The sequence below is a fragment of the Nerophis lumbriciformis genome, linkage group LG10, assembly GCF_033978685.3.
Source record: "Nerophis lumbriciformis linkage group LG10, RoL_Nlum_v2.1, whole genome shotgun sequence".
NCBI lineage: Eukaryota > Metazoa > Chordata > Actinopteri > Syngnathiformes > Syngnathidae > Nerophis > Nerophis lumbriciformis.
Window position 1 is genome coordinate 6,265,411 of NC_084557.2, and position 23,562 is coordinate 6,288,972.

Below are 23,562 nucleotides of genomic sequence, written 5' to 3' on the forward strand. Positions count from 1 at the left end.
AAGTATTTCATACATATATATATATATATATATATATATATATATATATATATATATATATATATATATATATATATAGATATCTACATCCTGAAAATATGCAAACAAAACTGTTTAGATAATTGATACTTCAAACTTGCATAAATAAATATTAAGGAATATAACATAACTTGGCTTCTGAGAGTTTCAAAATGTAATGAATAAAATGCAAAAGTTGTTGATAAACAAGCAATTATTTTAACAGAGGTGGGTAGAGTAGCCAGAAATTGTACTCAAGTAAGAGTACTGTTACTTTAGAGATTTATTACTCAAGTAAAAGTAAGGAGTAGTCACCCAAATATTTACTTGAGTAAAAGTATGTTGTGAAAAAACTACTCAAGTACTGAGTAACTGATGAGTAACATACACACTCATATCATATATATATATATATATATATATATATATATATATATATATATATATATATATATATATATATATCTATATATATATATATATCTATATATATATATATATATATACATACATACATACATATACATTGATATATACAGTATATAATTTATAAGTATTTATTTTGCTGTTTTTGTTTACATGTTAAAGGTGTTTTAATGAATATACATGCATGTTTAACATATAGATTCCTTTCTTTAATGAAGACTAGAATATAAGTTGGTGTATTACCTGATTCTGATGACTTGCGTTGATTGTAATCAGACAGTCGTGATGATAACGTCCACGTTTTCAAATGGAGGAGAAGAAAAGTTCCTCCTTTCTGTCCAATACCACATGAAAGTGGTGGGTTTTTGGCATCCTATTTGTCCAGCTTCCATATTCGTTTTTATACACTTTACAAGAAATATATTGGCGTCAAACTCCGTAGCTTGCTAGCTTGTTTGCGCTGGCTTTCGGAGACTCTTGTTTTGAAAGCGCAGGCGCGATGGCGCGGCACTTTTATTGTGAAGACAGGAACGTCCTCATGTGCGGTCAGTCTTGAGGCTTTTGACGGTACGGTTGAAATAAAACAAGTATCTTTTTTCCCTCACACTTTTGATTGATTGATTGGAACTTTTATTAGTAGATTGCACAATACAGTACATATTCCGTACAATTGACCACTAAATGGTAACACCCCAATAAGTTTTTCAACTTGTTTAAGTCAGGTCATGTGACCACCTGGCTCTGTTTGATTGGTCCAACGTCACCAGTGACTGCATCTGATTGGTGGAACGAAGTGAAACGTCACCAGTAAGGCAGGCACTTTGAAGGTCTGTCTGACAGACCAAAACAAACAAAGCGTGCATTAACAGATCGATAAAAATTAGTAGCGAGTAGCGAGCTGAATGTAGATAAAAGTAGCGGAGTAAAAGTAGCGTTTCTTCTCTATAAATACCGGTATACTCAAGTAAAAGTAAAAGTATGTTGCATTAAAACTACTCTTAGAAGTACAATTTATCCCAAAAGTTACTCAAGTAGATGTAACGGAGTAAATGTAGCGCGTTACTACCCACCTCTGTATTTTAATAATTAAATATGGTCATTTTAAATGAATTATTATGATAATTTAAAATCAATTATTTCAAATATGTTTATTTTAATGTATAATTCTATGGCTGGATGTAATAAGGAGTCACAAAAAAATACAAATAAAAATACAATTAATTTGGATGTTTTTAGCAAAATATAGTAAAAATGTATTTATTTATTTATTTTTTTTAATTAATAAACATTTATTTTTAGGTAAAATAAACATAATAATATAATGTATCTCTAGTCTGGATGATTTAGTTCTTGTCACCCTGTTGTCCTCCCGTCATGAAAAAAAGCTGTCCTCACTCAGGTCCGCATGGAGCTGGAGGGGGCGTGGCTTCCAGCTCCGGCTGAAAATCGGGAGATTTTCGGGAGAATATTTGTCCCGGGAGGTTTTCGGGAGAGGCGCTGAATTTCGGGAGTCTCCCGGGAAATTCGGTAGGGTTGGCAAGTATGCATAATATCAACCGGCCTGTTCTAATATACAACAAAACACGGGTGTTTAAAGGTTGTAAGACGATGGTTTTACCGTGTAAAAGTACAGATGTTGAACTCTTAAAGGCCTGGCGCCCATTCAAAGACTATTATTGACAACCTCTCCCTCCTTTTTTTTTTTTTTTCTTTTTTAGATTGCCAGGAGGGGAGTGCTCACTAGTGCCGCCGGTGGACAATCAGAGCAGCGCACCCACCTTCCACACTCACTCGCATTTCTCATTTTCTTACTCCAAATTACATCGCCGAGGCTTGTCGGCGCGGAGCTAAAAACACACCAAAAAACTAAAAAAAAAAAAAAAAAAAACCACACCGGAGAGAAATTAGTTTGAAGTGCAACGCCGCAGTGAGGCAAGCGACCCGACCACATATCCAACATGGAGTCCCCGCCTGAGCCAGCGAGCGACCCGGGCAACAGCGCCTCGGAGCCGGCTACCCCGGTGAGGGAAACCCCGGTAAGCCTGGAGACGCTCCGGAAAGCAGACCATCCGGCCCCGGTTCGAAGGCAGACCTGCTCGAGCACCAATAGAGGTGAGTGACGCTTCAATTACATTACAGCCGGCATTTTTGTTCGCGTTGAAACTTCCCAAATGAATTAATGTCTCCGGTGAAATAACTGCACAGTATCGGCATGGAGCTGGCTGTGTATTCCAATGGCTGCAGTGCTTTATTTCCCTCTTCTTTTCCATCTACGGTGACACTTCACGTCATTTAATAGCAATAACAATGATGCCCAAGACGGGGTGTCAAAAGTTTGCAAACTGCGGGCCGGTTTATCGATCACTCATCGGGGTGTGAAAAATCCCATCCCCGGCTAATGCATTTAGGCGTCAAAACAACCAACATTTTTTTTTTTTTTTTTTTTTTTTTTTTTTTTAAACGCATCGCTCTTTTTGCGTGGAAAACGTCCCCACAGTGGGTGAAAAAGTGTGCATTAACGCCTTATATTATCTATTTTTTTGGGGTTGGGTCAGTTTTGTACGGTACACTTGACCACGCCCCCTCTCTGCATCCAACTTGACTCATTTTTATGACTGATTTCTCCTGACTTAAAAAAATAAAATAAAATAAAATAAAAAATAGAAATGTGCACACAATTAACACATTATTATTAGAGATGTGAGCAACACGGTGGAAGAGGGGTTAGTGCATCTGCCTCACAATACGAAAGTCCTGAGTAGTCTTGAATTCAATCCCGGGCTCGGGATCTTTCTGTATGGAGTTTGCATGTTCTCCTCGTGACTGCGTGGGTTCCCTCCGGGTACTCCGGCTTCCTCCCACTTCCAAAGACATGCACCTGGGGATAAGTTGATTGGCAACACTAAATTGGCCCTAGTGTGTGAATGTGAGTGTGAATGTTGTCTGTCTATCTGTGTTGGCCCTGCGATGAGGTGGCGACTTGTCCAGGGTGTACCCCGCCTTCGGCCCTATTGTAGCTGAGATAGGCTCCAGTGCCCCCCGCGACCCCAAAGGGAATAAGCGGTAGAAAATGGATGGATGGATATTAGGGATGTCCGATAATGGCTTTTTGCTGATATTCCGATATTGTCCAACTCTAAATTAGCGATACCGACAATAACCGATACCGATATATACAGTCATGGAATTAACACATTATTATGCCTAATTTGGACAACCAGGTATGGTGAAGATTAGGGCTGCAACAACTAATCGATTAAAATCGATTATAAAAACAGTTGGCGATTAATTTAGTCATCAAAACGTTGGATCTATGCCATGCGCATGCGCAGAGGCAATTATTATTATTTTTTAAAATATTTTTTAAATTTTTAAAATTTTCTATTTTTTATAAACCTTTATTTATAAACTGCAACATGTACAAACAGCTGAAAAACAATAATCAAAATAAGTATGGTGCCAGTATGCTGTTTTTTTTCCAATAAAATACTGCAAAGGATAGAAATGTAGTTTGTCTCTTTTATCCGATTATTAATCGATTAATCGAAGTAATAATCAACAGATTAATCGATTATCAAATTAATCGCTAGTTGCAGCCCTAGTGAAGATAAGGTCCTTTTTAAAAAAAATGTATAAAATAAAATAAGATATAAATAATAATAATAATAATAATTCACGGTGGCAGAGGGGTTAGTGCATCTGACTCACAATACGAAGGTCTTGGGTTCAATCCCGGGCTCGGGATCTTTCTGTGTGGAGTTTGCATGTTCTCCCCGTGACTGCGTGGGTTCCCTCCGGGTACTCCGGCTTCCTCCCACTTCCAAAGACATGCACCTGGGGATAAATTGATTGGCAACACTAAATTGGCCCTAGTGTGTGAATGTGAGTGTGAATGTTGTCTGTCTATCTGTGTTGGCCCTGCGATGAGGTGGCGACTTGTCCAGGGTGTACCCCGCCTTCGGCCCGATTGTAGCTGAGATAGGCTCCAGTGCCCCCCGCGACCCCAAAGGGAATAAGCGGTAGAAAATGGATGGATATTAGGGATGTCCGATAATGGCTTTTTGCTGATATTCCGATATTGTCCAACTCTAAATTAGCGATACCGACAATAACCGATACCGATATATACAGTCATGGAATTAACACATTATTATGCCTAATTTGGACAACCAGGTATGGTGAAGATTAGGGCTGCAACAACTAATCGATTAAAATCGATTATAAAAACAGTTGGCGATTAATTTAGTCATCAAAACGTTGGATCTATGCCATGCGCATGCGCAGAGGCAATTATTATTATTTTTTTTAAATATTTTTAAAATTTTTAAAATTTTCTATTTTTTATAAACTTTTATTTATAAACTGCAACATGTACAAACAGCTGAGAAACAATAATCAAAATAAGTATGGTGCCAGTATGCTGTTTTTTTCCCCAATAAAATACTGGAAAGGATAGAAATGTAGTTTGTCTATTTTATCCGATTATTAATCGATTAATCGAAGTAATAATCAACAGATTAATCGATTATCAAATTAATCGCTAGTTGCAGCCCTAGTGAAGATAAGGTCCTTTTAAAAAAAAAAAATTTATAAAATAAAATAAGATATAAATAATAATAATAATAATAATTCACGGTGGCAGAGGGGTTAGTGCATCTGCCTCACAATACGAAGGTCCTGAGTAGTCTTGGGTTCAATCCCGGGCTCGGGATCTTTCTGTGTGGAGTTCGCATGTTCTCCCCGTGACTGCGTGGGTTCCCTCCGGGTACTCCGGCTTCCTCCCACCTCCAAAGACATGCACCTGGGGATAAGTTGATTGGCAACACTAAATTGGCCCTAGTGTGTGAATGTGAGTGTGAATGTTGTCTGTCTACCTGCGATGAGGTGGCTACTTGTCCAGGGTGTACCCCGCCTTCCGCCCGATTGTAGCTGAGATAGGCTCCAGCGACCCCAAAGGGAATAAGCGGTAGTAAATGGATGGATGGATATTAGGGATGTCCGATAATGGCTTTTTGCCGATATCCGATATTCCGATATTGTCCAACTCTTAATTACCGATACCGACATCAACCGATACCGCAATACATACAGTTGTGGAATTAGCACATTATTATGCCTAATTTGGACAACCAGGTATGGTGAAGATTAGGGCTGCAACAACTAATCGATTAAATAGATTAAAATCGATTATTAAAATAGTTGGCGATTAATTTAGTCATCGATTTGTTGCGCAGAGGCAATTATTATTATTTTTTAAAATATTTTTTAAATTTTTTAAATTTTCTATTTTTTATAAACCTTTATTTATAAACTGCAACATGTACAAACAGCTGAAAAACAATAATCAAAATAAGTATGGTGCCAGTATGCTGTTTTTTCCCCCAATAAAATACTGGAAAGGATAGAAATGTAGTTTGTCTCTTTTATCCGATTATTAATCGATTAATCGAAGTAATAATCAACAGATTAATCGATTATCAAATTAATCGCTAGTTGCAGCCCTAGTGAAGATAAGGTCCTTTTAAAAAAAAATGTATAAAATAAAATAAGATATAAATAATAATAATAATAATAATTCACGGTGGCAGAGGGGTTAGTGCATCTGACTCACAATACGAAGGTCCTGAGTAGTCTTGGGTTCAATCCCGGGCGCGGGATCTTTCTGTGTGGAGTTTGCATGTTCTCCCCGTGACCGCCTGGGTTCCCTCCGGGTACTCCGGCTTCCTCCCACTTCCAAAGACATGCACCTGGGGATAAGTTGATTGGCAACACTAAATTGGCCCTAGTGTGTGAATGTGAGTGTGAATGTTGTCTGTCTACCTGCGATGAGGTGGCGACTTGTCCAGGGTGTACCCCGCCTTCGGGCCGATTGTAGCTGAGATAGGCTCCAGCGCCCCCCCCCCGCGACCCCAAAGGGAATAAGCGGTAGAAAATGGATGGATGGATATTAGGGATGTCCGATAATGGCTTTTTGCCGATATCCGATATTCCGATATTGTCCAACTCTTAATTACCGATACCGACATCAACCGATACCGCAATGCATACAGTCGTGGAATTAGCACATTATTATGCCTAATTTGGACAACCAGGTATGGTGAAGATTAGGGCTGCAACAACTAATTGATTAAATAGATTAAAATCGATTATAAAAATAGTTGGCGATTAATTTAGTCATCGATTCGTTGGATCTATGCTATGCGCAGAGGCCTTTATTATTATTTTTTTAAATATTTTTTAAATTTTTTAAATTTTGTACTTCTTATAAACCTTTATTTATAAACTGCAACATGTACAAATAGCTGAAAAACAATAATCAAAATAAGTATGGTGCCAGTATGCTGTTTTTTCCCCCAATAAAATACTGGAAAGGATAGAAATGTAGTTTGTCTCTTTTATCCGATTATTAATCGATTAATCGAAGTAATAATCAACAGATTAATCGATTATCAAATTAATCGCTAGTTGCAGCCCTAGCGATTTTTTTTTTTTTTTTTATAAAATAAAATAAGATATAAATAAATTAAAAACATTTTCTTGAATAAAAAATAAAGTAAAACAATATAAAAACAGTTACATAGAAACTAGTAATGAATAAAAATGAGTAAAATTAAGTGTTAAAGGTTAGTACTATTAGTGGAGCAGCAGCACGCACAATCATGTGTGCTTACGGACTGTATCCCTTGCAGACTGTATTGATATATATTGATATATAATGTAGGAACCACAATATTAATAACAGAAAGAAACAACCCTTTTTGTGTGAATGAGGAAGGTTTTTTGGGTTGGTGCACTAATTGTAAGTGTATCTTGTGTTTTTTATGTTGATTAAAAAATAAAAAATAAATAAAAATAAAACTGATACCGATAATAAAAGAAACTGATACCGATAATTCCCGATATTACATTTTAAAGCGTTTATCGACATCTCTAATTATAATGTGTGTTTGTGTGTGCAAGCCCCGGTCTTCCTGCCGTGTATATTTAGAGTGTGATATGGGGAATGTGGAATGTAAGCTGGTTATGTAACAGGTTTAGCCATAAACACAGGCAGGCCAGCAAAGTGAGGGGCTTGGAAAAAATGGTCATAGTCACTGGTGCATCTTTTTTGGTTTGTTTCGCAGACACTTTTGGAGCTTGATGAAATGCGAATCGCCTCCTCCGGTATTTACACAGCAGCAAAAAGGGAAGGCGGGGAGTGCTGTGCGACTTAGTGGGTTGGCACACACTGACTGAGCTCTTATGTAATAGTAGCAGGGCAAAGACAGGTAGTTGGGATTTTGGATTTATTTTTTTTTCTCTCTCCTCTCCTCTCTCGCTCTCACCACCACCTCCAACACCTCTCGACAAGTCTGACTTTGAAAGTCTTCTAACCTGCTGACCCACATTCAACCCCCCTCTACCCTTTTTATGCACAGGATTAAATTGTGTCTGGGAGAAGAGGACGACAAAGGAAGGAAAAAAAACGCCTCTTGTCTTGTTATGTAATGGCGAGCAGGGTGGGGGCAAAGAAAGCAATACGCGTGTTTAACCTCGTCTGCTTGAAGGAGTTGTACAGCTGCTAAGAGAGCTGGAGAACTTTTTTTTCCAAATGTCCAGCCGGTGTTTGGTATGGATTGCAATGGACATCTAAAATATAATAGTATTATAAAGTTAGGGCTGCAGCTATGAATTATTTTAGTAATCGAGTAATCTATCGCTTAGTTTGTTCCATTAATCGAGTAATCAGATAAAACACACTTTATAGCCTCAATGCGCATTTTAGGGGAAATAGTTAATCAATCAATCAAAGTTGATAAAAACAGTAGCTCATAAAAACACCATGTTATTATACACTGTAGATGCAGATTTTTTTTTGAATATGTGTGTTTTCTGAAGGAGCAATGTAACACTTTTTTTTAAAACACCATGTTATTATACACTGTAGATGTAGATTTAAAAGTATATAGTTTTCTCTAGCAGCAATTTAAACAGTATTTCATTTTTTAAAAAGCACCATGTTATTATACATTGTAGATGTATATTGTATTAAATATGCGTGTTTTCTTAAGGAGCAATATAAAAATATTTCAGAAAAACAGTAGCTCATAAAAACACCATGTTATTATACACTGTAGATGCAGATTTTTTTTGAATATGTGTGTTTTCTGAAGGAGCAATGTAACACTTTTTTTTAAAACACCATGTTATTATACACTGTAGATGTAGATTTAAAAGTATATAGTTTTCTCTAGCAGCAATTTAAACAGTATTTCATTTTTGAAAAAGCACCATTATTACACATTGTAGATGTATATTTTATTAAATATGTGTGTTTTCTTAAGGAGCAATATAAAAATATTTCAGAAAAACAGTAGCTCATAAAAACACCATGTTATTATACACTGTAGATGCAGATTTTATTGAATATGTGTGTTTTCTTAAGGAGCAATGTAACACTTTTTTTCAAACACCATGTTGTTATACACTGTAGATGTAGATTTAAAAGTATATAGTTTTCTCTAGCAGCAATTTAAACAGTATTTCATTTTTAAAAAAGCACCATGTTATTATACATTGTAGATGTATATTGTATTAAATATGCGTGTTTTCTTAAGGAGCAATATAAAAATATTTCATAAAAACAGTAGCTCATAAAAACACCATGTTATTATACACTGTAGATGCAGATTTTATTGAATATGTGTGTTTTCTTAAGGAGCAATGTAACACTTTTTTTCAAACACCATGTTGTTATACACTGTAGATGTAGATTTAAAAGTATATAGTTTTCTCTAGCAGCAATTTAAACAGTATTTCATTTTAAAAAAAGCACCATGTTATTATACATTGTAGATGTAGATTGTATTAAATATGCGTGTTTTCTTAAGGAGCAATATAAAAATATTTCATAAAAACAGTAGCTCATAAAAACACCATGTTATTATACACTGTAGATGCAGATTTTTTTTGAATATGTGTGTTTTCTGAAGGAGCAATGTAACACTTTTTTTTAAAACACCATGTTATTATACACTGTAGATGTAGATTTAAAAGTATATAGTTTTCTCTAGCAGCAATTTAAACAGTATTTCATTTTTAAAAAAGCACCATGTTATTATACATTGTAGATTGTATTAAATATGCGTGTTTTCTTAAGGAGCAATATAAAAATATTTCATAAAAACAGTAGCTCATAAAAACACCATGTTATTATACACTGTAGATGCAGATTTTTTTTGAATATGTGTGTTTTCTGAAGGAGCAATGTAACACTTTTTTTTAAAACACCATGTTATTATACACTGTAGATGTAGATTTAAAAGTATATCGTTTTCTGTAGCAGCAATTTAAACAGTATTTCATTTTTAAAAAAGCACCATGTTATTATACATTGTAGATGTAGATTGTATTAAATATGCGTGTTTTCTTAAGGAGCAATATAAAAATATTTCATAAAAACAGTAGCTCATAAAAACACCATGTTATTATACACTGTAGATGCAGATTTTTTTTGAATATGTGTGTTTTCTGAAGGAGCAATGTAACACTTTTTTTTAAAACACCATGTTATTATACACTGTAGATGTAGATTTAAAAGTATATAGTTTTCTCTAGCAGCAATTTAAACAGTATTTCATTTTTGAAAAAGCACCATTATTACACATTGTAGATGTATATTTTATTAAATATGTGTGTTTTCTTAAGGAGCAATATAAAAATATTTCATAAAAACAGTAGCTCATAAAAACACCATGTTATTATACACTGTAGATGCAGATTTTTTTGAATATGTGTGTTTTCTGAAGGAGCAATGTAACACTTTTTTTTAAAACACCATGTTATTATACACTGTAGATGTAGATTTAAAAGTATATAGTTTTCTCTAGCAGCAATTTAAACAGTATTTCATTTTTGAAAAAACACCATTATTACACATTGTAGATGTATATTTTATTAAATATGTGTGTTTTCTTAAGGAGCAATATAAAAATATTTCAGAAAAACAGTAGCTCATAAAAACACTATGTTATTATACACTGTAGATGCAGATTTTTATTGAATATGTGTGTTTTCTTAAGGAGCAATGTAACACTTTTTTTTAAACACCATGTTATTATACACTGTAGATGTAGATTTAAAAGTATATAGTTTTCTGTAGCAGCAATTTAAACAGTATTTCATTTTTTAAAAAGCACCATGTTATTATACATTGTAGATGTATATTGTATTAAATATGCGTGTTTTCTTAAGGAGCAATATAAAAATATTTCATAAAAACAGTAGCTCATAAAAACACCATGTTATTATACACTGTAGATGCAGATTTTTTTTGAATATGTGTGTTTTCTGAAGGAGCAATGTAACACTTTTTTTTAAAAACACCATGTTATTATACACTGTAGATGTAGATTTAAAAGTATATAGTTTTCTCTAGCAGCAATTTAAACAGTATTTCATTTTTGAAAAAGCACCATTATTACACATTGTAGATGTATATTTTATTAAATATGTGTGTTTTCTTAAGGAGCAATATAAAAATATTTCAGAAAAACAGTAGCTCATAAAAACACCATGTTATTATACACTGTAGATGCAGATTTTATTGAATATGTGTGTTTTCTTAAGGAGCAATGTAACACTTTTTTTCAAACACCATGTTGTTATACACTGTAGATGTAGATTTAAAAGTATATAGTTTTCTCTAGCAGCAATTTAAACAGTATTTCATTTTTTAAAAAGCACCATGTTATTATACATTGTAGATGTAGATTGTATTAAATATGCGTGTTTTCTTAAGGAGCAATATAAAAATATTTCATAAAAACAGTAGCTCATAAAAACACCATGTTATTATACACTGTAGATGCAGATTTTTTTTGAATATGTGTGTTTTCTTAAGGAGCAATGTAACACTTTTTTTCAAACACCATGTTGTTATACACTGTAGATGTAGATTTAAAAGTATATAGTTTTCTCTAGCAGCAATTTAAACAGTATTTCATTTTTAAAAAAGCACCATGTTATTATACATTGTAGATGTAGATTGTATTAAATATGCGTGTTTTCTTAAGGAGCAATATAAAAATATTTCATAAAAACAGTAGCTCATAAAAACACCATGTTATTATACACTGTAGATGCAGATTTTTTTTGAATATGTGTGTTTTCTGAAGGAGCAATGTAACACTTTTTTTCAAACACCATGTTGTTATACACTGTAGATGTAGATTTAAAAGTATATAGTTTTCTCTAGCAGCAATTTAAACAGTATTTCATTTTTAAAAAAGCACCATGTTATTATACATTGTAGATGTAGATTGTATTAAATATGCGTGTTTTCTTAAGGAGCAATATAAAAATATTTCAGAAAAACAGTAGCTCATAAAAACACCATGTTATTATACACTGTAGATGCAGATTTTTTTTGAATATGTGTGTTTTCTGAAGGAGCAATGTAACACTTTTTTTTAAAACACCATGTTATTATACACTGTAGATGTAGATTTAAAAGTATATAGTTTTCTCTAGCAGCAATTTAAACAGTATTTCATTTTTGAAAAAGCACCATGTTATTATACATTGTAGATGTAGATTGTATTAAATATGCGTGTTTTCTTAAGGAGCAATATAAAAATATTTCATAAAAACAGTAGCTCATAAAAACACCATGTTATTATACACTGTAGATGCAGATTTTTTTGAATATGTGTGTTTTCTGAAGGAGCAATGTAACACTTTTTTTTTAAAACACCATGTTATTATACACTGTAGATGTAGATTTAAAAGTATATAGTTTTCTCTAGCAGCAATTTAAACAGTATTTCATTTTTGAAAAAGCACCATTATTACACATTGTAGATGTATATTTTATTAAATATGTGTGTTTTCTTAAGGAGCAATATAAAAATATTTCAGAAAAACAGTAGCTCATAAAAACACCATGTTATTATACACTGTAGATGCAGATTTTATTGAATATGTGTGTTTTCTTAAGGAGCAATGTAACACTTTTTTTCAAACACCATGTTGTTATACACTGTAGATGTAGATTTAAAAGTATATAGTTTTCTCTAGCAGCAATTTAAACAGTATTTCATTTTTAAAAAAGCACCATGTTATTATACATTGTAGATGTAGATTGTATTAAATATGCGTGTTTTCTTAAGGAGCAATATAAAAATATTTCATAAAAACAGTAGCTCATAAAAACACCATGTTATTATACACTGTAGATGCAGATTTTTTTTGAATGTGTGTTTTCTGAAGGAGCAATGTAACACTTTTTTTCAAACACCATGTTGTTATACACTGTAGATGTAGATTTAAAAGTATATAGTTTTCTCTAGCAGCAATTTAAACAGTATTTCATTTTTAAAAAAGCACCATGTTATTATACATTGTAGATGTAGATTGTATTAAATATGCGTGTTTTCTTAAGGAGCAATATAAAAATATTTCATAAAAACAGTAGCTCATAAAAACACCATGTTATTATACACTGTAGATGCAGATTTTTTTTGAATATGTGTGTTTTCTGAAGGAGCAATGTAACACTTTTTAAAACACCATGTTATTATACACTGTAGATGTAGATTTAAAAGTATATAGTTTTCTGTAGCAGCAATTTAAACAGTATTTCATTTTTTTAAAAGCACCATGTTATTATACATTGTAGATGTATATTGTATTAAATATGCGTGTTTTCTTAAGGAGCAATATAAAAATATTTCATAAAAACAGTAGCTCATAAAAACACCATGTTATTATACACTGTAGATGCAGATTTTATTGAATATGTGTGTTTTCTTAAGGAGCAATGTAACACTTTTTTTTCAAACACCATGTTGTTATACACTGTAGATGTAGATTTAAAAGTATATAGTTTTCTCTAGCAGCAATTTAAACAGTATTTCATTTTAAAAAAAGCACCATGTTATTATACATTGTAGATGTAGATTGTATTAAATATGCGTGTTTTCTTAAGGAGCAATATAAAAATATTTCATAAAAACAGTAGCTCATAAAAACACCATGTTATTATACACTGTAGATGCAGATTTTTTTTGAATATGTGTGTTTTCTGAAGGAGCAATGTAACACTTTTTTTTAAAACACCATGTTATTATACACTGTAGATGTAGATTTAAAAGTATATAGTTTTCTCTAGCAGCAATTTAAACAGTATTTCATTTTTAAAAAAGCACCATGTTATTATACATTGTAGATTGTATTAAATATGCGTGTTTTCTTAAGGAGCAATATAAAAATATTTCATAAAAACAGTAGCTCATAAAAACACCATGTTATTATACACTGTAGATGCAGATTTTTTTTGAATATGTGTGTTTTCTGAAGGAGCAATGTAACACTTTTTTTTAAAACACCATGTTATTATACACTGTAGATGTAGATTTAAAAGTATATCGTTTTCTGTAGCAGCAATTTAAACAGTATTTCATTTTTAAAAAAGCACCATGTTATTATACATTGTAGATGTAGATTGTATTAAATATGCGTGTTTTCTTAAGGAGCAATATAAAAATATTTCATAAAAACAGTAGCTCATAAAAACACCATGTTATTATACACTGTAGATGCAGATTTTTTTTGAATATGTGTGTTTTCTGAAGGAGCAATGTAACACTTTTTTTTAAAACACCATGTTATTATACACTGTAGATGTAGATTTAAAAGTATATAGTTTTCTCTAGCAGCAATTTAAACAGTATTTCATTTTTGAAAAAGCACCATTATTACACATTGTAGATGTATATTTTATTAAATATGTGTGTTTTCTTAAGGAGCAATATAAAAATATTTCATAAAAACAGTAGCTCATAAAAACACCATGTTATTATACACTGTAGATGCAGATTTTTTTGAATATGTGTGTTTTCTGAAGGAGCAATGTAACACTTTTTTTTAAAACACCATGTTATTATACACTGTAGATGTAGATTTAAAAGTATATAGTTTTCTCTAGCAGCAATTTAAACAGTATTTCATTTTTGAAAAAACACCATTATTACACATTGTAGATGTATATTTTATTAAATATGTGTGTTTTCTTAAGGAGCAATATAAAAATATTTCAGAAAAACAGTAGCTCATAAAAACACTATGTTATTATACACTGTAGATGCAGATTTTTATTGAATATGTGTGTTTTCTTAAGGAGCAATGTAACACTTTTTTTTAAACACCATGTTATTATACACTGTAGATGTAGATTTAAAAGTATATAGTTTTCTGTAGCAGCAATTTAAACAGTATTTCATTTTTTAAAAAGCACCATGTTATTATACATTGTAGATGTATATTGTATTAAATATGCGTGTTTTCTTAAGGAGCAATATAAAAATATTTCATAAAAACAGTAGCTCATAAAAACACCATGTTATTATACACTGTAGATGCAGATTTTTTTTGAATATGTGTGTTTTCTGAAGGAGCAATGTAACACTTTTTTTTAAAAACACCATGTTATTATACACTGTAGATGTAGATTTAAAAGTATATAGTTTTCTCTAGCAGCAATTTAAACAGTATTTCATTTTTGAAAAAGCACCATTATTACACATTGTAGATGTATATTTTATTAAATATGTGTGTTTTCTTAAGGAGCAATATAAAAATATTTCAGAAAAACAGTAGCTCATAAAAACACCATGTTATTATACACTGTAGATGCAGATTTTATTGAATATGTGTGTTTTCTTAAGGAGCAATGTAACACTTTTTTTCAAACACCATGTTGTTATACACTGTAGATGTAGATTTAAAAGTATATAGTTTTCTCTAGCAGCAATTTAAACAGTATTTCATTTTTTAAAAAGCACCATGTTATTATACATTGTAGATGTAGATTGTATTAAATATGCGTGTTTTCTTAAGGAGCAATATAAAAATATTTCATAAAAACAGTAGCTCATAAAAACACCATGTTATTATACACTGTAGATGCAGATTTTTTTTGAATATGTGTGTTTTCTTAAGGAGCAATGTAACACTTTTTTTCAAACACCATGTTGTTATACACTGTAGATGTAGATTTAAAAGTATATAGTTTTCTCTAGCAGCAATTTAAACAGTATTTCATTTTTAAAAAAGCACCATGTTATTATACATTGTAGATGTAGATTGTATTAAATATGCGTGTTTTCTTAAGGAGCAATATAAAAATATTTCATAAAAACAGTAGCTCATAAAAACACCATGTTATTATACACTGTAGATGCAGATTTTTTTTGAATATGTGTGTTTTCTGAAGGAGCAATGTAACACTTTTTTTCAAACACCATGTTGTTATACACTGTAGATGTAGATTTAAAAGTATATAGTTTTCTCTAGCAGCAATTTAAACAGTATTTCATTTTTAAAAAAGCACCATGTTATTATACATTGTAGATGTAGATTGTATTAAATATGCGTGTTTTCTTAAGGAGCAATATAAAAATATTTCAGAAAAACAGTAGCTCATAAAAACACCATGTTATTATACACTGTAGATGCAGATTTTTTTTGAATATGTGTGTTTTCTGAAGGAGCAATGTAACACTTTTTTTTAAAACACCATGTTATTATACACTGTAGATGTAGATTTAAAAGTATATAGTTTTCTCTAGCAGCAATTTAAACAGTATTTCATTTTTGAAAAAGCACCATTATTACACATTGTAGATGTATATTTTATTAAATATGCGTGTTTTCTTAAGGAGCAATATAAAAATATTTCATAAAAACAGTAGCTCATAAAAACACCATGTTATTATACACTGTAGATGCAGATTTTATTGAATGTGTGTTTTCTTAAGGAGCAATGTAACACTTTTTTTCAAACACCATGTTGTTATACACTGTAGATGTAGATTTAAAAGTATATAGTTTTCTCTAGCAGCAATTTAAACAGTATTTCATTTTAAAAAAAGCACCATGTTATTATACATTGTAGATGTAGATTGTATTAAATATGCGTGTTTTCTTAAGGAGCAATATAAAAATATTTCATAAAAACAGTAGCTCATAAAAACACCATGTTATTATACACTGTAGATGCAGATTTTTTTGAATATGTGTGTTTTCTGAAGGAGCAATGTAACACTTTTTTTTTAAAACACCATGTTATTATACACTGTAGATGTAGATTTAAAAGTATATAGTTTTCTCTAGCAGCAATTTAAACAGTATTTCATTTTTGAAAAAGCACCATTATTACACATTGTAGATGTATATTTTATTAAATATGTGTGTTTTCTTAAGGAGCAATATAAAAATATTTCAGAAAAACAGTAGCTCATAAAAACACCATGTTATTATACACTGTAGATGCAGATTTTATTGAATATGTGTGTTTTCTTAAGGAGCAATGTAACACTTTTTTTCAAACACCATGTTATTATACACTGTAGATGTAGATTTAAAAGTATATAGTTTTCTGTAGCAGCAATTTAAACAGTATTTCATTTTTTAAAAAGCACCATGTTATTATACATTGTAGATGTATATTGTATTAAATATGCGTGTTTTCTTAAGGAGCAATATAAAAATATTTCATAAAAACAGTAGCTCATAAAAACACCATGTTATTATACACTGTAGATGCAGATTTTATTGAATATGTGTGTTTTCTTAAGGAGCAATGTAACACTTTTTTTTAAACACCATGTTATTATACACTGTAGATGTAGATTTAAAAGTATATAGTTTTCTCTAGCAGCAATTTAAACAGTATTTCATTTTTAAAAAAGCACCATGTTATTATACATTGTAGATGTAGATTGTATTAAATATGCGTGTTTTCTTAAGGAGCAATATAAAAATATTTCATAAAAACAGTAGCTCATAAAAACACCATGTTATTATACACTGTAGATGCAGATTTTATTGAATGTGTGTTTTCTTAAGGAGCAATGTAACACTTTTTTTCAAACATCATGTTGTTATACACTGTAGATGTAGATTTAAAAGTATATAGTTTTCTCTAGCAGCAATTTAAACAGTATTTCATTTTTAAAAAAGCACCATGTTATTATACATTGTAGATGTAGATTGTATTAAATATGCGTGTTTTCTTAAGGAGCAATATAAAAATATTTCAGAAAAACAGTAGCTCATAAAAACACTGTTATTATACACTGTAGATGCAGATTTTATTGAATATGTGTGTTTTCTTAAGGAGCAATGTAACACTTGTTTTTAAACACCATGTTATTATACACTGTAGATGTAGATTTAAAAGTATATAGTTTTCTGTAGCAGCAATTTAAACAGTATTTCATTTTTTTAAAAGCACCATGTTATTATACATTGTAGATGTATATTGTATTAAATATGCGTGTTTTCTTAAGGAGCAATATAAAAATATTTCATAAAAACAGTAGCTCATAAAAACACCATGTTATTATACACTGTAGATGCAGATTTTATTGAATATATACCGTATCATATACCGTATTTTTCGGAGTATAAGTCGCACCGGCCGAAAATGCATAATAAGGAAGGGAAAAAACATATATAAGTCGCACTGGAGTATAAGTCGCATTTTTTGGGGATATTTATTTGATAAAAGCCAACACCAAGAATAGACATTTGAAAGGCAATTTCAAATAAATAAAGAATAGTGAACAACAGGCTGAATAAGTGTACGTTATATGAGGCATAAATAACCAACTGGTATGTTAACGTAACATATTATGGTAAGAGTCATTCAAATAACTATAACATATAGAACATGCTATACGTTTACCAAACAATCTGTCACTCCTAATCGCTAAATCCCATGAAATCTTATACGTCTAGTCTCTTACGTGAATGAGATAAATAATATTATTTGATATTTTACGCTAATGTGTTAATAATTTCACACATAAGTCGCACCTGAGTATAAGTCGCACCCGAAGCCAAACTATGGAAAAAAAAAAAGCGACTTATAGTCCGAAAAAAACGGTAGCCCTAAATCACGAGTGTCTCAAAGGGCTGCACAAGCCAAGACGACATCCTGGCCTCAGATCCCACATCAGGGCATTGAAAAACTGTTCAATACTCAAAGAGAACCAATATGGATACAGAGTAGAGATGTTCGATAATGGCTTTTTTGCCGATATCCGATACTGTGCAACTCTTAATTACCGATTCCGATATCAACCGATACCGATGTATACAGTCGTGGAATTAACACATTAGTATGCCTAATTTTGTTGTGATGCCCCGCTGGATGCATTAAACAATGTAACAAGGTTTTCCAAAATAAATCAACTCAAGTTATGGAAAAAAAATGCCAACATGGCACTGCCATATTTGTTATTGAAGTCACAAAGTGCATTATTTTTTTTAACATGCCTCAAAACAGCAGCTTGGAATTTGGGACATGCTCTCCCTGAGAGAGCATGAGGTGGGCGGGGTTGGGGGGCAGGGGGGGGGGGGGGGTTAAGGTGTGGGGGTGTATGTATATTGTAGCGTCCCGGAAGAGTTAGTACTGCAAGGGGTTCTGGGTATTTGTTCTGTTGTGTTTATGTTGTGTTACGGTGCGGATGTTCACCCGAAATGTGTTTGTCATTCTTGTTTGGTGTGGGTTCACAGTGTGGCTCATATCTGTAACAGTGTTTAAGTTGTTTATACGGCCACCCTCAGTGTGACCTGTATGGCTGTTGACCAATAATGCATGCATTCACTTGTGTGTGTGAAAAGCCGTAGATATTATGTGACTGGGCCGGCACGCAAAGGCAGTGCCTTTAAGGTTTATTGGCGCTCTGTACTTCTCCCTACATCCGTGTACCACTCCGTTTTTAAAAATTCATACATTTTACTTTTTAAAACCGATACCGATAATTTCCGATACTACATTTTAATGCATTTATCGGCCGATAATATCGGACATCTCTATAAAATATAATAGGATTAATAAAGTTTTAGAGGAAAAGTTAGGGCTGCAGCTATCAATTATTTTAGTAATCGAGTAATCTATCGATTAGTTTGTTCCATTAATCGAGTAATCGGATAAAACACACTTTATAGACTCCATGCGCATTTTAGGGGAAATAGTTCATCAATCAATCAAAGTTTACTCATATAGCCCTAAATCACGAGTGTCTCAAAGGGCTGCACAAGCCTCGACGACATCCTTGGCCCATTTGTGAGAATTGGAATGGTTGTAATACATAGGAGACCGTTTTTTTAAGGAAGAAAAAAGTAAATATTTTTTGTTTACACGGCTCTTACAGTTTTGGTATCTGGTCTGTGGAGGTTGTGTGTGCTTTGAGTTGGTTTTCTCTGTAAACTCCACATACCAAAAACATGCACCTTAGGCTATTTGTAGACTCCGCAGGTGTGAATGGGAGGTGATTGACGGTCTATTTTTTGTTACCTGGTGATTGACTGGTGACCAGTACAGATTGTACCCTATGTCTCGCCCAAAGTCAGCTGGGATAGGCTCCAGCTCATCCGTGACCTCAGTGATGACAAGTGTTATTAAAAATAGACGGATGGAGAAAGTTTGAGAATAAAGTGATCATTCTTTCAAAGTCATTAAATCAGGGTTTTCATTGAGGGCTTCTAACATTGAATAATGTATGAATTTGCCTCTGGATTTCATTATTAAGTATATAAATTGTTTTAAGTAGACTGTCCATTTTACAGTAAAAACTTTACATTTACACTATTTTACTGTATAACTAGTGTTTTTTTTTTTTTTTTTTTAAACAAAATGGAAAAAGAGTACCACGGTTTTGTTTTTTACGCCAAAATTTTACTGTTAAATTTACATTGTTTTTGTACAACATTATATTGTTAATGGAAAAACAGTACAAGTTCTTTTTTTTCTGGCAACTTAGCTGCCATTTTTTTCCCCGTAAAAACAAATGTACCGTCTTTCCATTTACAGTAATGCACTGTTAAAAACAACAACCGTAGATTTTACAGTCAAAAACTGGCAGTTCAATCAACAGAATTTTAACGCAAAAACAGTAGTAGTTTTTTTCAATTTACAGTAATATGCTGTAAAGAACAGCTTAAAATGTATTGTAATTTTTATTAATTTGATTTGCTTTAAAGTTAACTATTTGTATTTATTTTTATTTAGACAAAAACATGTTTGGAAAGTACTGTAATATTTGTTGCAATATTGGACACTATTACAGTTTAAAATGTATGCAATTTCAAGCAGTGCATATATTTTTTCTGTCAAAATGGGAAAAAAAATCAATTACATTTAGCGAGAAAATATGAGGTACCGTATTTTTCGGACTATAAGTCGCAGTTTTTTTCATAGTTTGGCCGGGCTCCAGTGTGACTTATATATGTTTTTTTCCTTTTTTATTATGCATTTTTGGCAGGTGCGACTTATACTCAGAAAAATACGGTACTTTATTTACACATAACATTTCCAGGTGTTTGCGGGCCAGATAAAATGATGTCAAGGGCCAGATCTGGCCACCAGGCCTTGACTTTGACACTGTGCATCAAATAGTAAAATGTTTTATTTAAAGGGGAACATTATCACAATTTCAGAATGGTTAAAACCATTAAAAATCAGTTCCCAGTGGCTTATTATATTTTTCGAAGTTTTTTTCAAAATTTTACCCATCACGCAATATCCCTAAAAAAAAGCTTCAAAGTGCCTGATTTTAACCATCGTTATATACACCCGTCCATTTTCCTGTGACGTCACATAGTGAAGCCAACACAAACAAACATGGCGGAAAGAACAGCAAGCTATAGCGACATTAGCTCGGATTCAGACTCGGATTTCAGCGGCTTAAGCGATTCAACAGATTACGAATGTATTGAAACGGATGGTTGTAGTGTGGAGGCAGGTAGCGAAAACGAAATTGAAGAAGAAACTGAAGCTATTGAGCCATATCGGTTTGAACCGTATGCAAGCGAAACCGACGAAAACGACACGAAAGCAAGGACGAATTCGGCGATCGCCTTCTAACCAACGATTGGTATGTGTTTGTTTGGCATTAAAGGAAACTAACAACTATGAACTAGGTTTACAGCATATGAAATACATTTGGCAACAACATGCACTTTGAGAGTGCAGACAGCCCAATTTTCCTCAATTAATATATTCTGTAGACATACCCTCATCCGCTCTCTTTTCTTGAAAGCTGATCTGTCCAGTTTTAGAGTTGATGTCAGCAGGCCAGGGAAGCTAGGGTCGATAGGGGGTTTAGCTCGCTCGTCTGCGGGAACAAACTGCCGCCATTGCTTGCCGTGCTAGCGAGGTCCTTTGTCCCTGAATTGCTCACACACTCCGGCAGATTCAATGGGGGGTCTGGCGGCAGATTTCTTTGACTTTCTCGTTGGAAATGCATCTGCTTTGAGTGTCGCAGGATATCCACACATTCTTGCCATCTCTGTCGTAGCATAGCTTTCGTCGGTAAAGTGTGCGGAACAAACGTCCAATTTCTTGCCACTTTCGCATCTTTGGGCCACTGGTGCAACTTGAATCCGTCCCTGTTCGTGTTGTTACACCCTCCGACAACACACCGACGAGGCATGACGTCTCCAAGGTACGGAAAACAGTCGAAAAAAACGGAAAATAACAGAGCTGATTTGACTCGGTGTTTGAGAAAATGGCGGATTGCTTCCCGATGTGACGTCACAACTCCGAGAGCGAATATTAGAAAGGCGTTTAATTCGCCAAAATTCACCCATTTAGAGTTCGGAAATCGGTTAAAAAAATATATGGTCTTTTTTACATAAAGATATATATTGACGCTTACATAGGTCTGGTGATAATGTTCCCCTTTAAAAAAAAAAGTGCCAAAAATAAGATAAAAAACTGTAAACAATCTTACCATCATAAACACACATGATATAAATGGATAAAAAAAATGCAATCATCAATCCATTCAAGGATTTTAAGTAAATTATTTGCACTCTGATGAAGGATACTAACTATACACACAATAAAATCATCTCTTTTGTTGACTTTGTTCAAACATTTAACCGGAAGTGTTTTTTAAAACAAAAAAATCATGATTTGACCTGATTAATATATTATTTTTAATTCCTTGGAGGATTTTGACATTGTTGAAATTAAATATTTTTTCTAGAAAGATACAACTTTTTCTCATGAAATTCAGGCTTTATTCTCCCAAGCATTATGCCATGATTCTAGTAAGTTATTACAGAATGCTGCCCGTCTACTCTTTCGTAGAATTGCAATTGATTCTTTGAATTGATCCTTTTTTCTTTTTTTTTCTCTCTGAGCAGTTCAATGGGCATTAGTCCATCACAGAAAGTTTGTTTTTAATACTACAGAGCCTCTTTTTTTTTTTTTTAGCTTTGAAGAGTTAGTTGAAAACAGCAGTCCATCGATTTGTAGCTCTTCTCTCACGGTTGCTACGTTGTTGTCTGTAAATTTGATTTCTGTTTTTGTTGTGTTGCTGCCACCTAATCAATAGGCTCTTAAACCGAGCATTGGGGATATACGCAAAGTGCTGCAGCCAAGTGTGTTTTGGTCTGAAAAATATGTCTAACTTGGATCATAATGCAATCAAGCAGTAAGAAATGATGGCTATTGTACACGTTAAATGAGTTATTTTGTAACCGTTAATACTGTCGGTTTGGAGAGGTTGCTCTGTGTCCAACCTATAATGTGTTTTGTTCTACATGCTGTGTGTGACGGTTATCACTGTCCATCCCATTTGAAAAAAAATAATTTAAATAGAAATAGGCCGTTCTATGGTAAAACTGTTTCTGCCATAAAACTAACACTAACTGTAGAGATATTCAACTAAACTCCTGAGCATTTTCAATGTCATACAACAATAAGAAATGATCTGAATAGCTAAGTAAAGTTAAAGTTAAAGTTAAAGTACCAATGATTGTCACACACACACTAGGTGTGGCGAAATTATTCTCTGCATTTGACCCATCACCCTTGATCACCCCCTGGGAGGTGAGGGGAGCAGTGGGCAGCAGCGGTGGCCGCGCCCGGGAATCATTTTTTGGTGATTTAACCCCCAATTCCAACCCTTGATGCTGAGTGACAAGCAGGGAGGTAATGGGTCCCATTTTTATAGTCTTTGGTATGACTCGGCCGGGGTTTGAACCCACAACCTACCGATCTCAGGGCGGACACTCTAACCACTAGGCCAGGGTTAGGGTTGTACGGTATACCGGTACTAG

The 23,562-nt window shown here is 32.9% G+C and overlaps 1 protein-coding gene across 1 annotated transcript in view; it reads left to right on the forward strand.

Annotated features, from left to right (window-relative positions):
• Positions 1 to 2,207: 2,207 nt before the first annotated feature.
• The window catches only part of roraa (RAR-related orphan receptor A, paralog a), a 917,687-nt gene continuing 896,332 nt past the window's right edge, over positions 2,208 to 23,562 (forward strand). Inside the window, exon 1 of the mRNA XM_061970377.2 lies at positions 2,208 to 2,556. Within this exon, the coding sequence (XP_061826361.1) occupies positions 2,403 to 2,556 (154 nt within the window). The 5' untranslated portion in view covers positions 2,208 to 2,402. The remainder of the gene's footprint in view (positions 2,557 to 23,562) is intronic.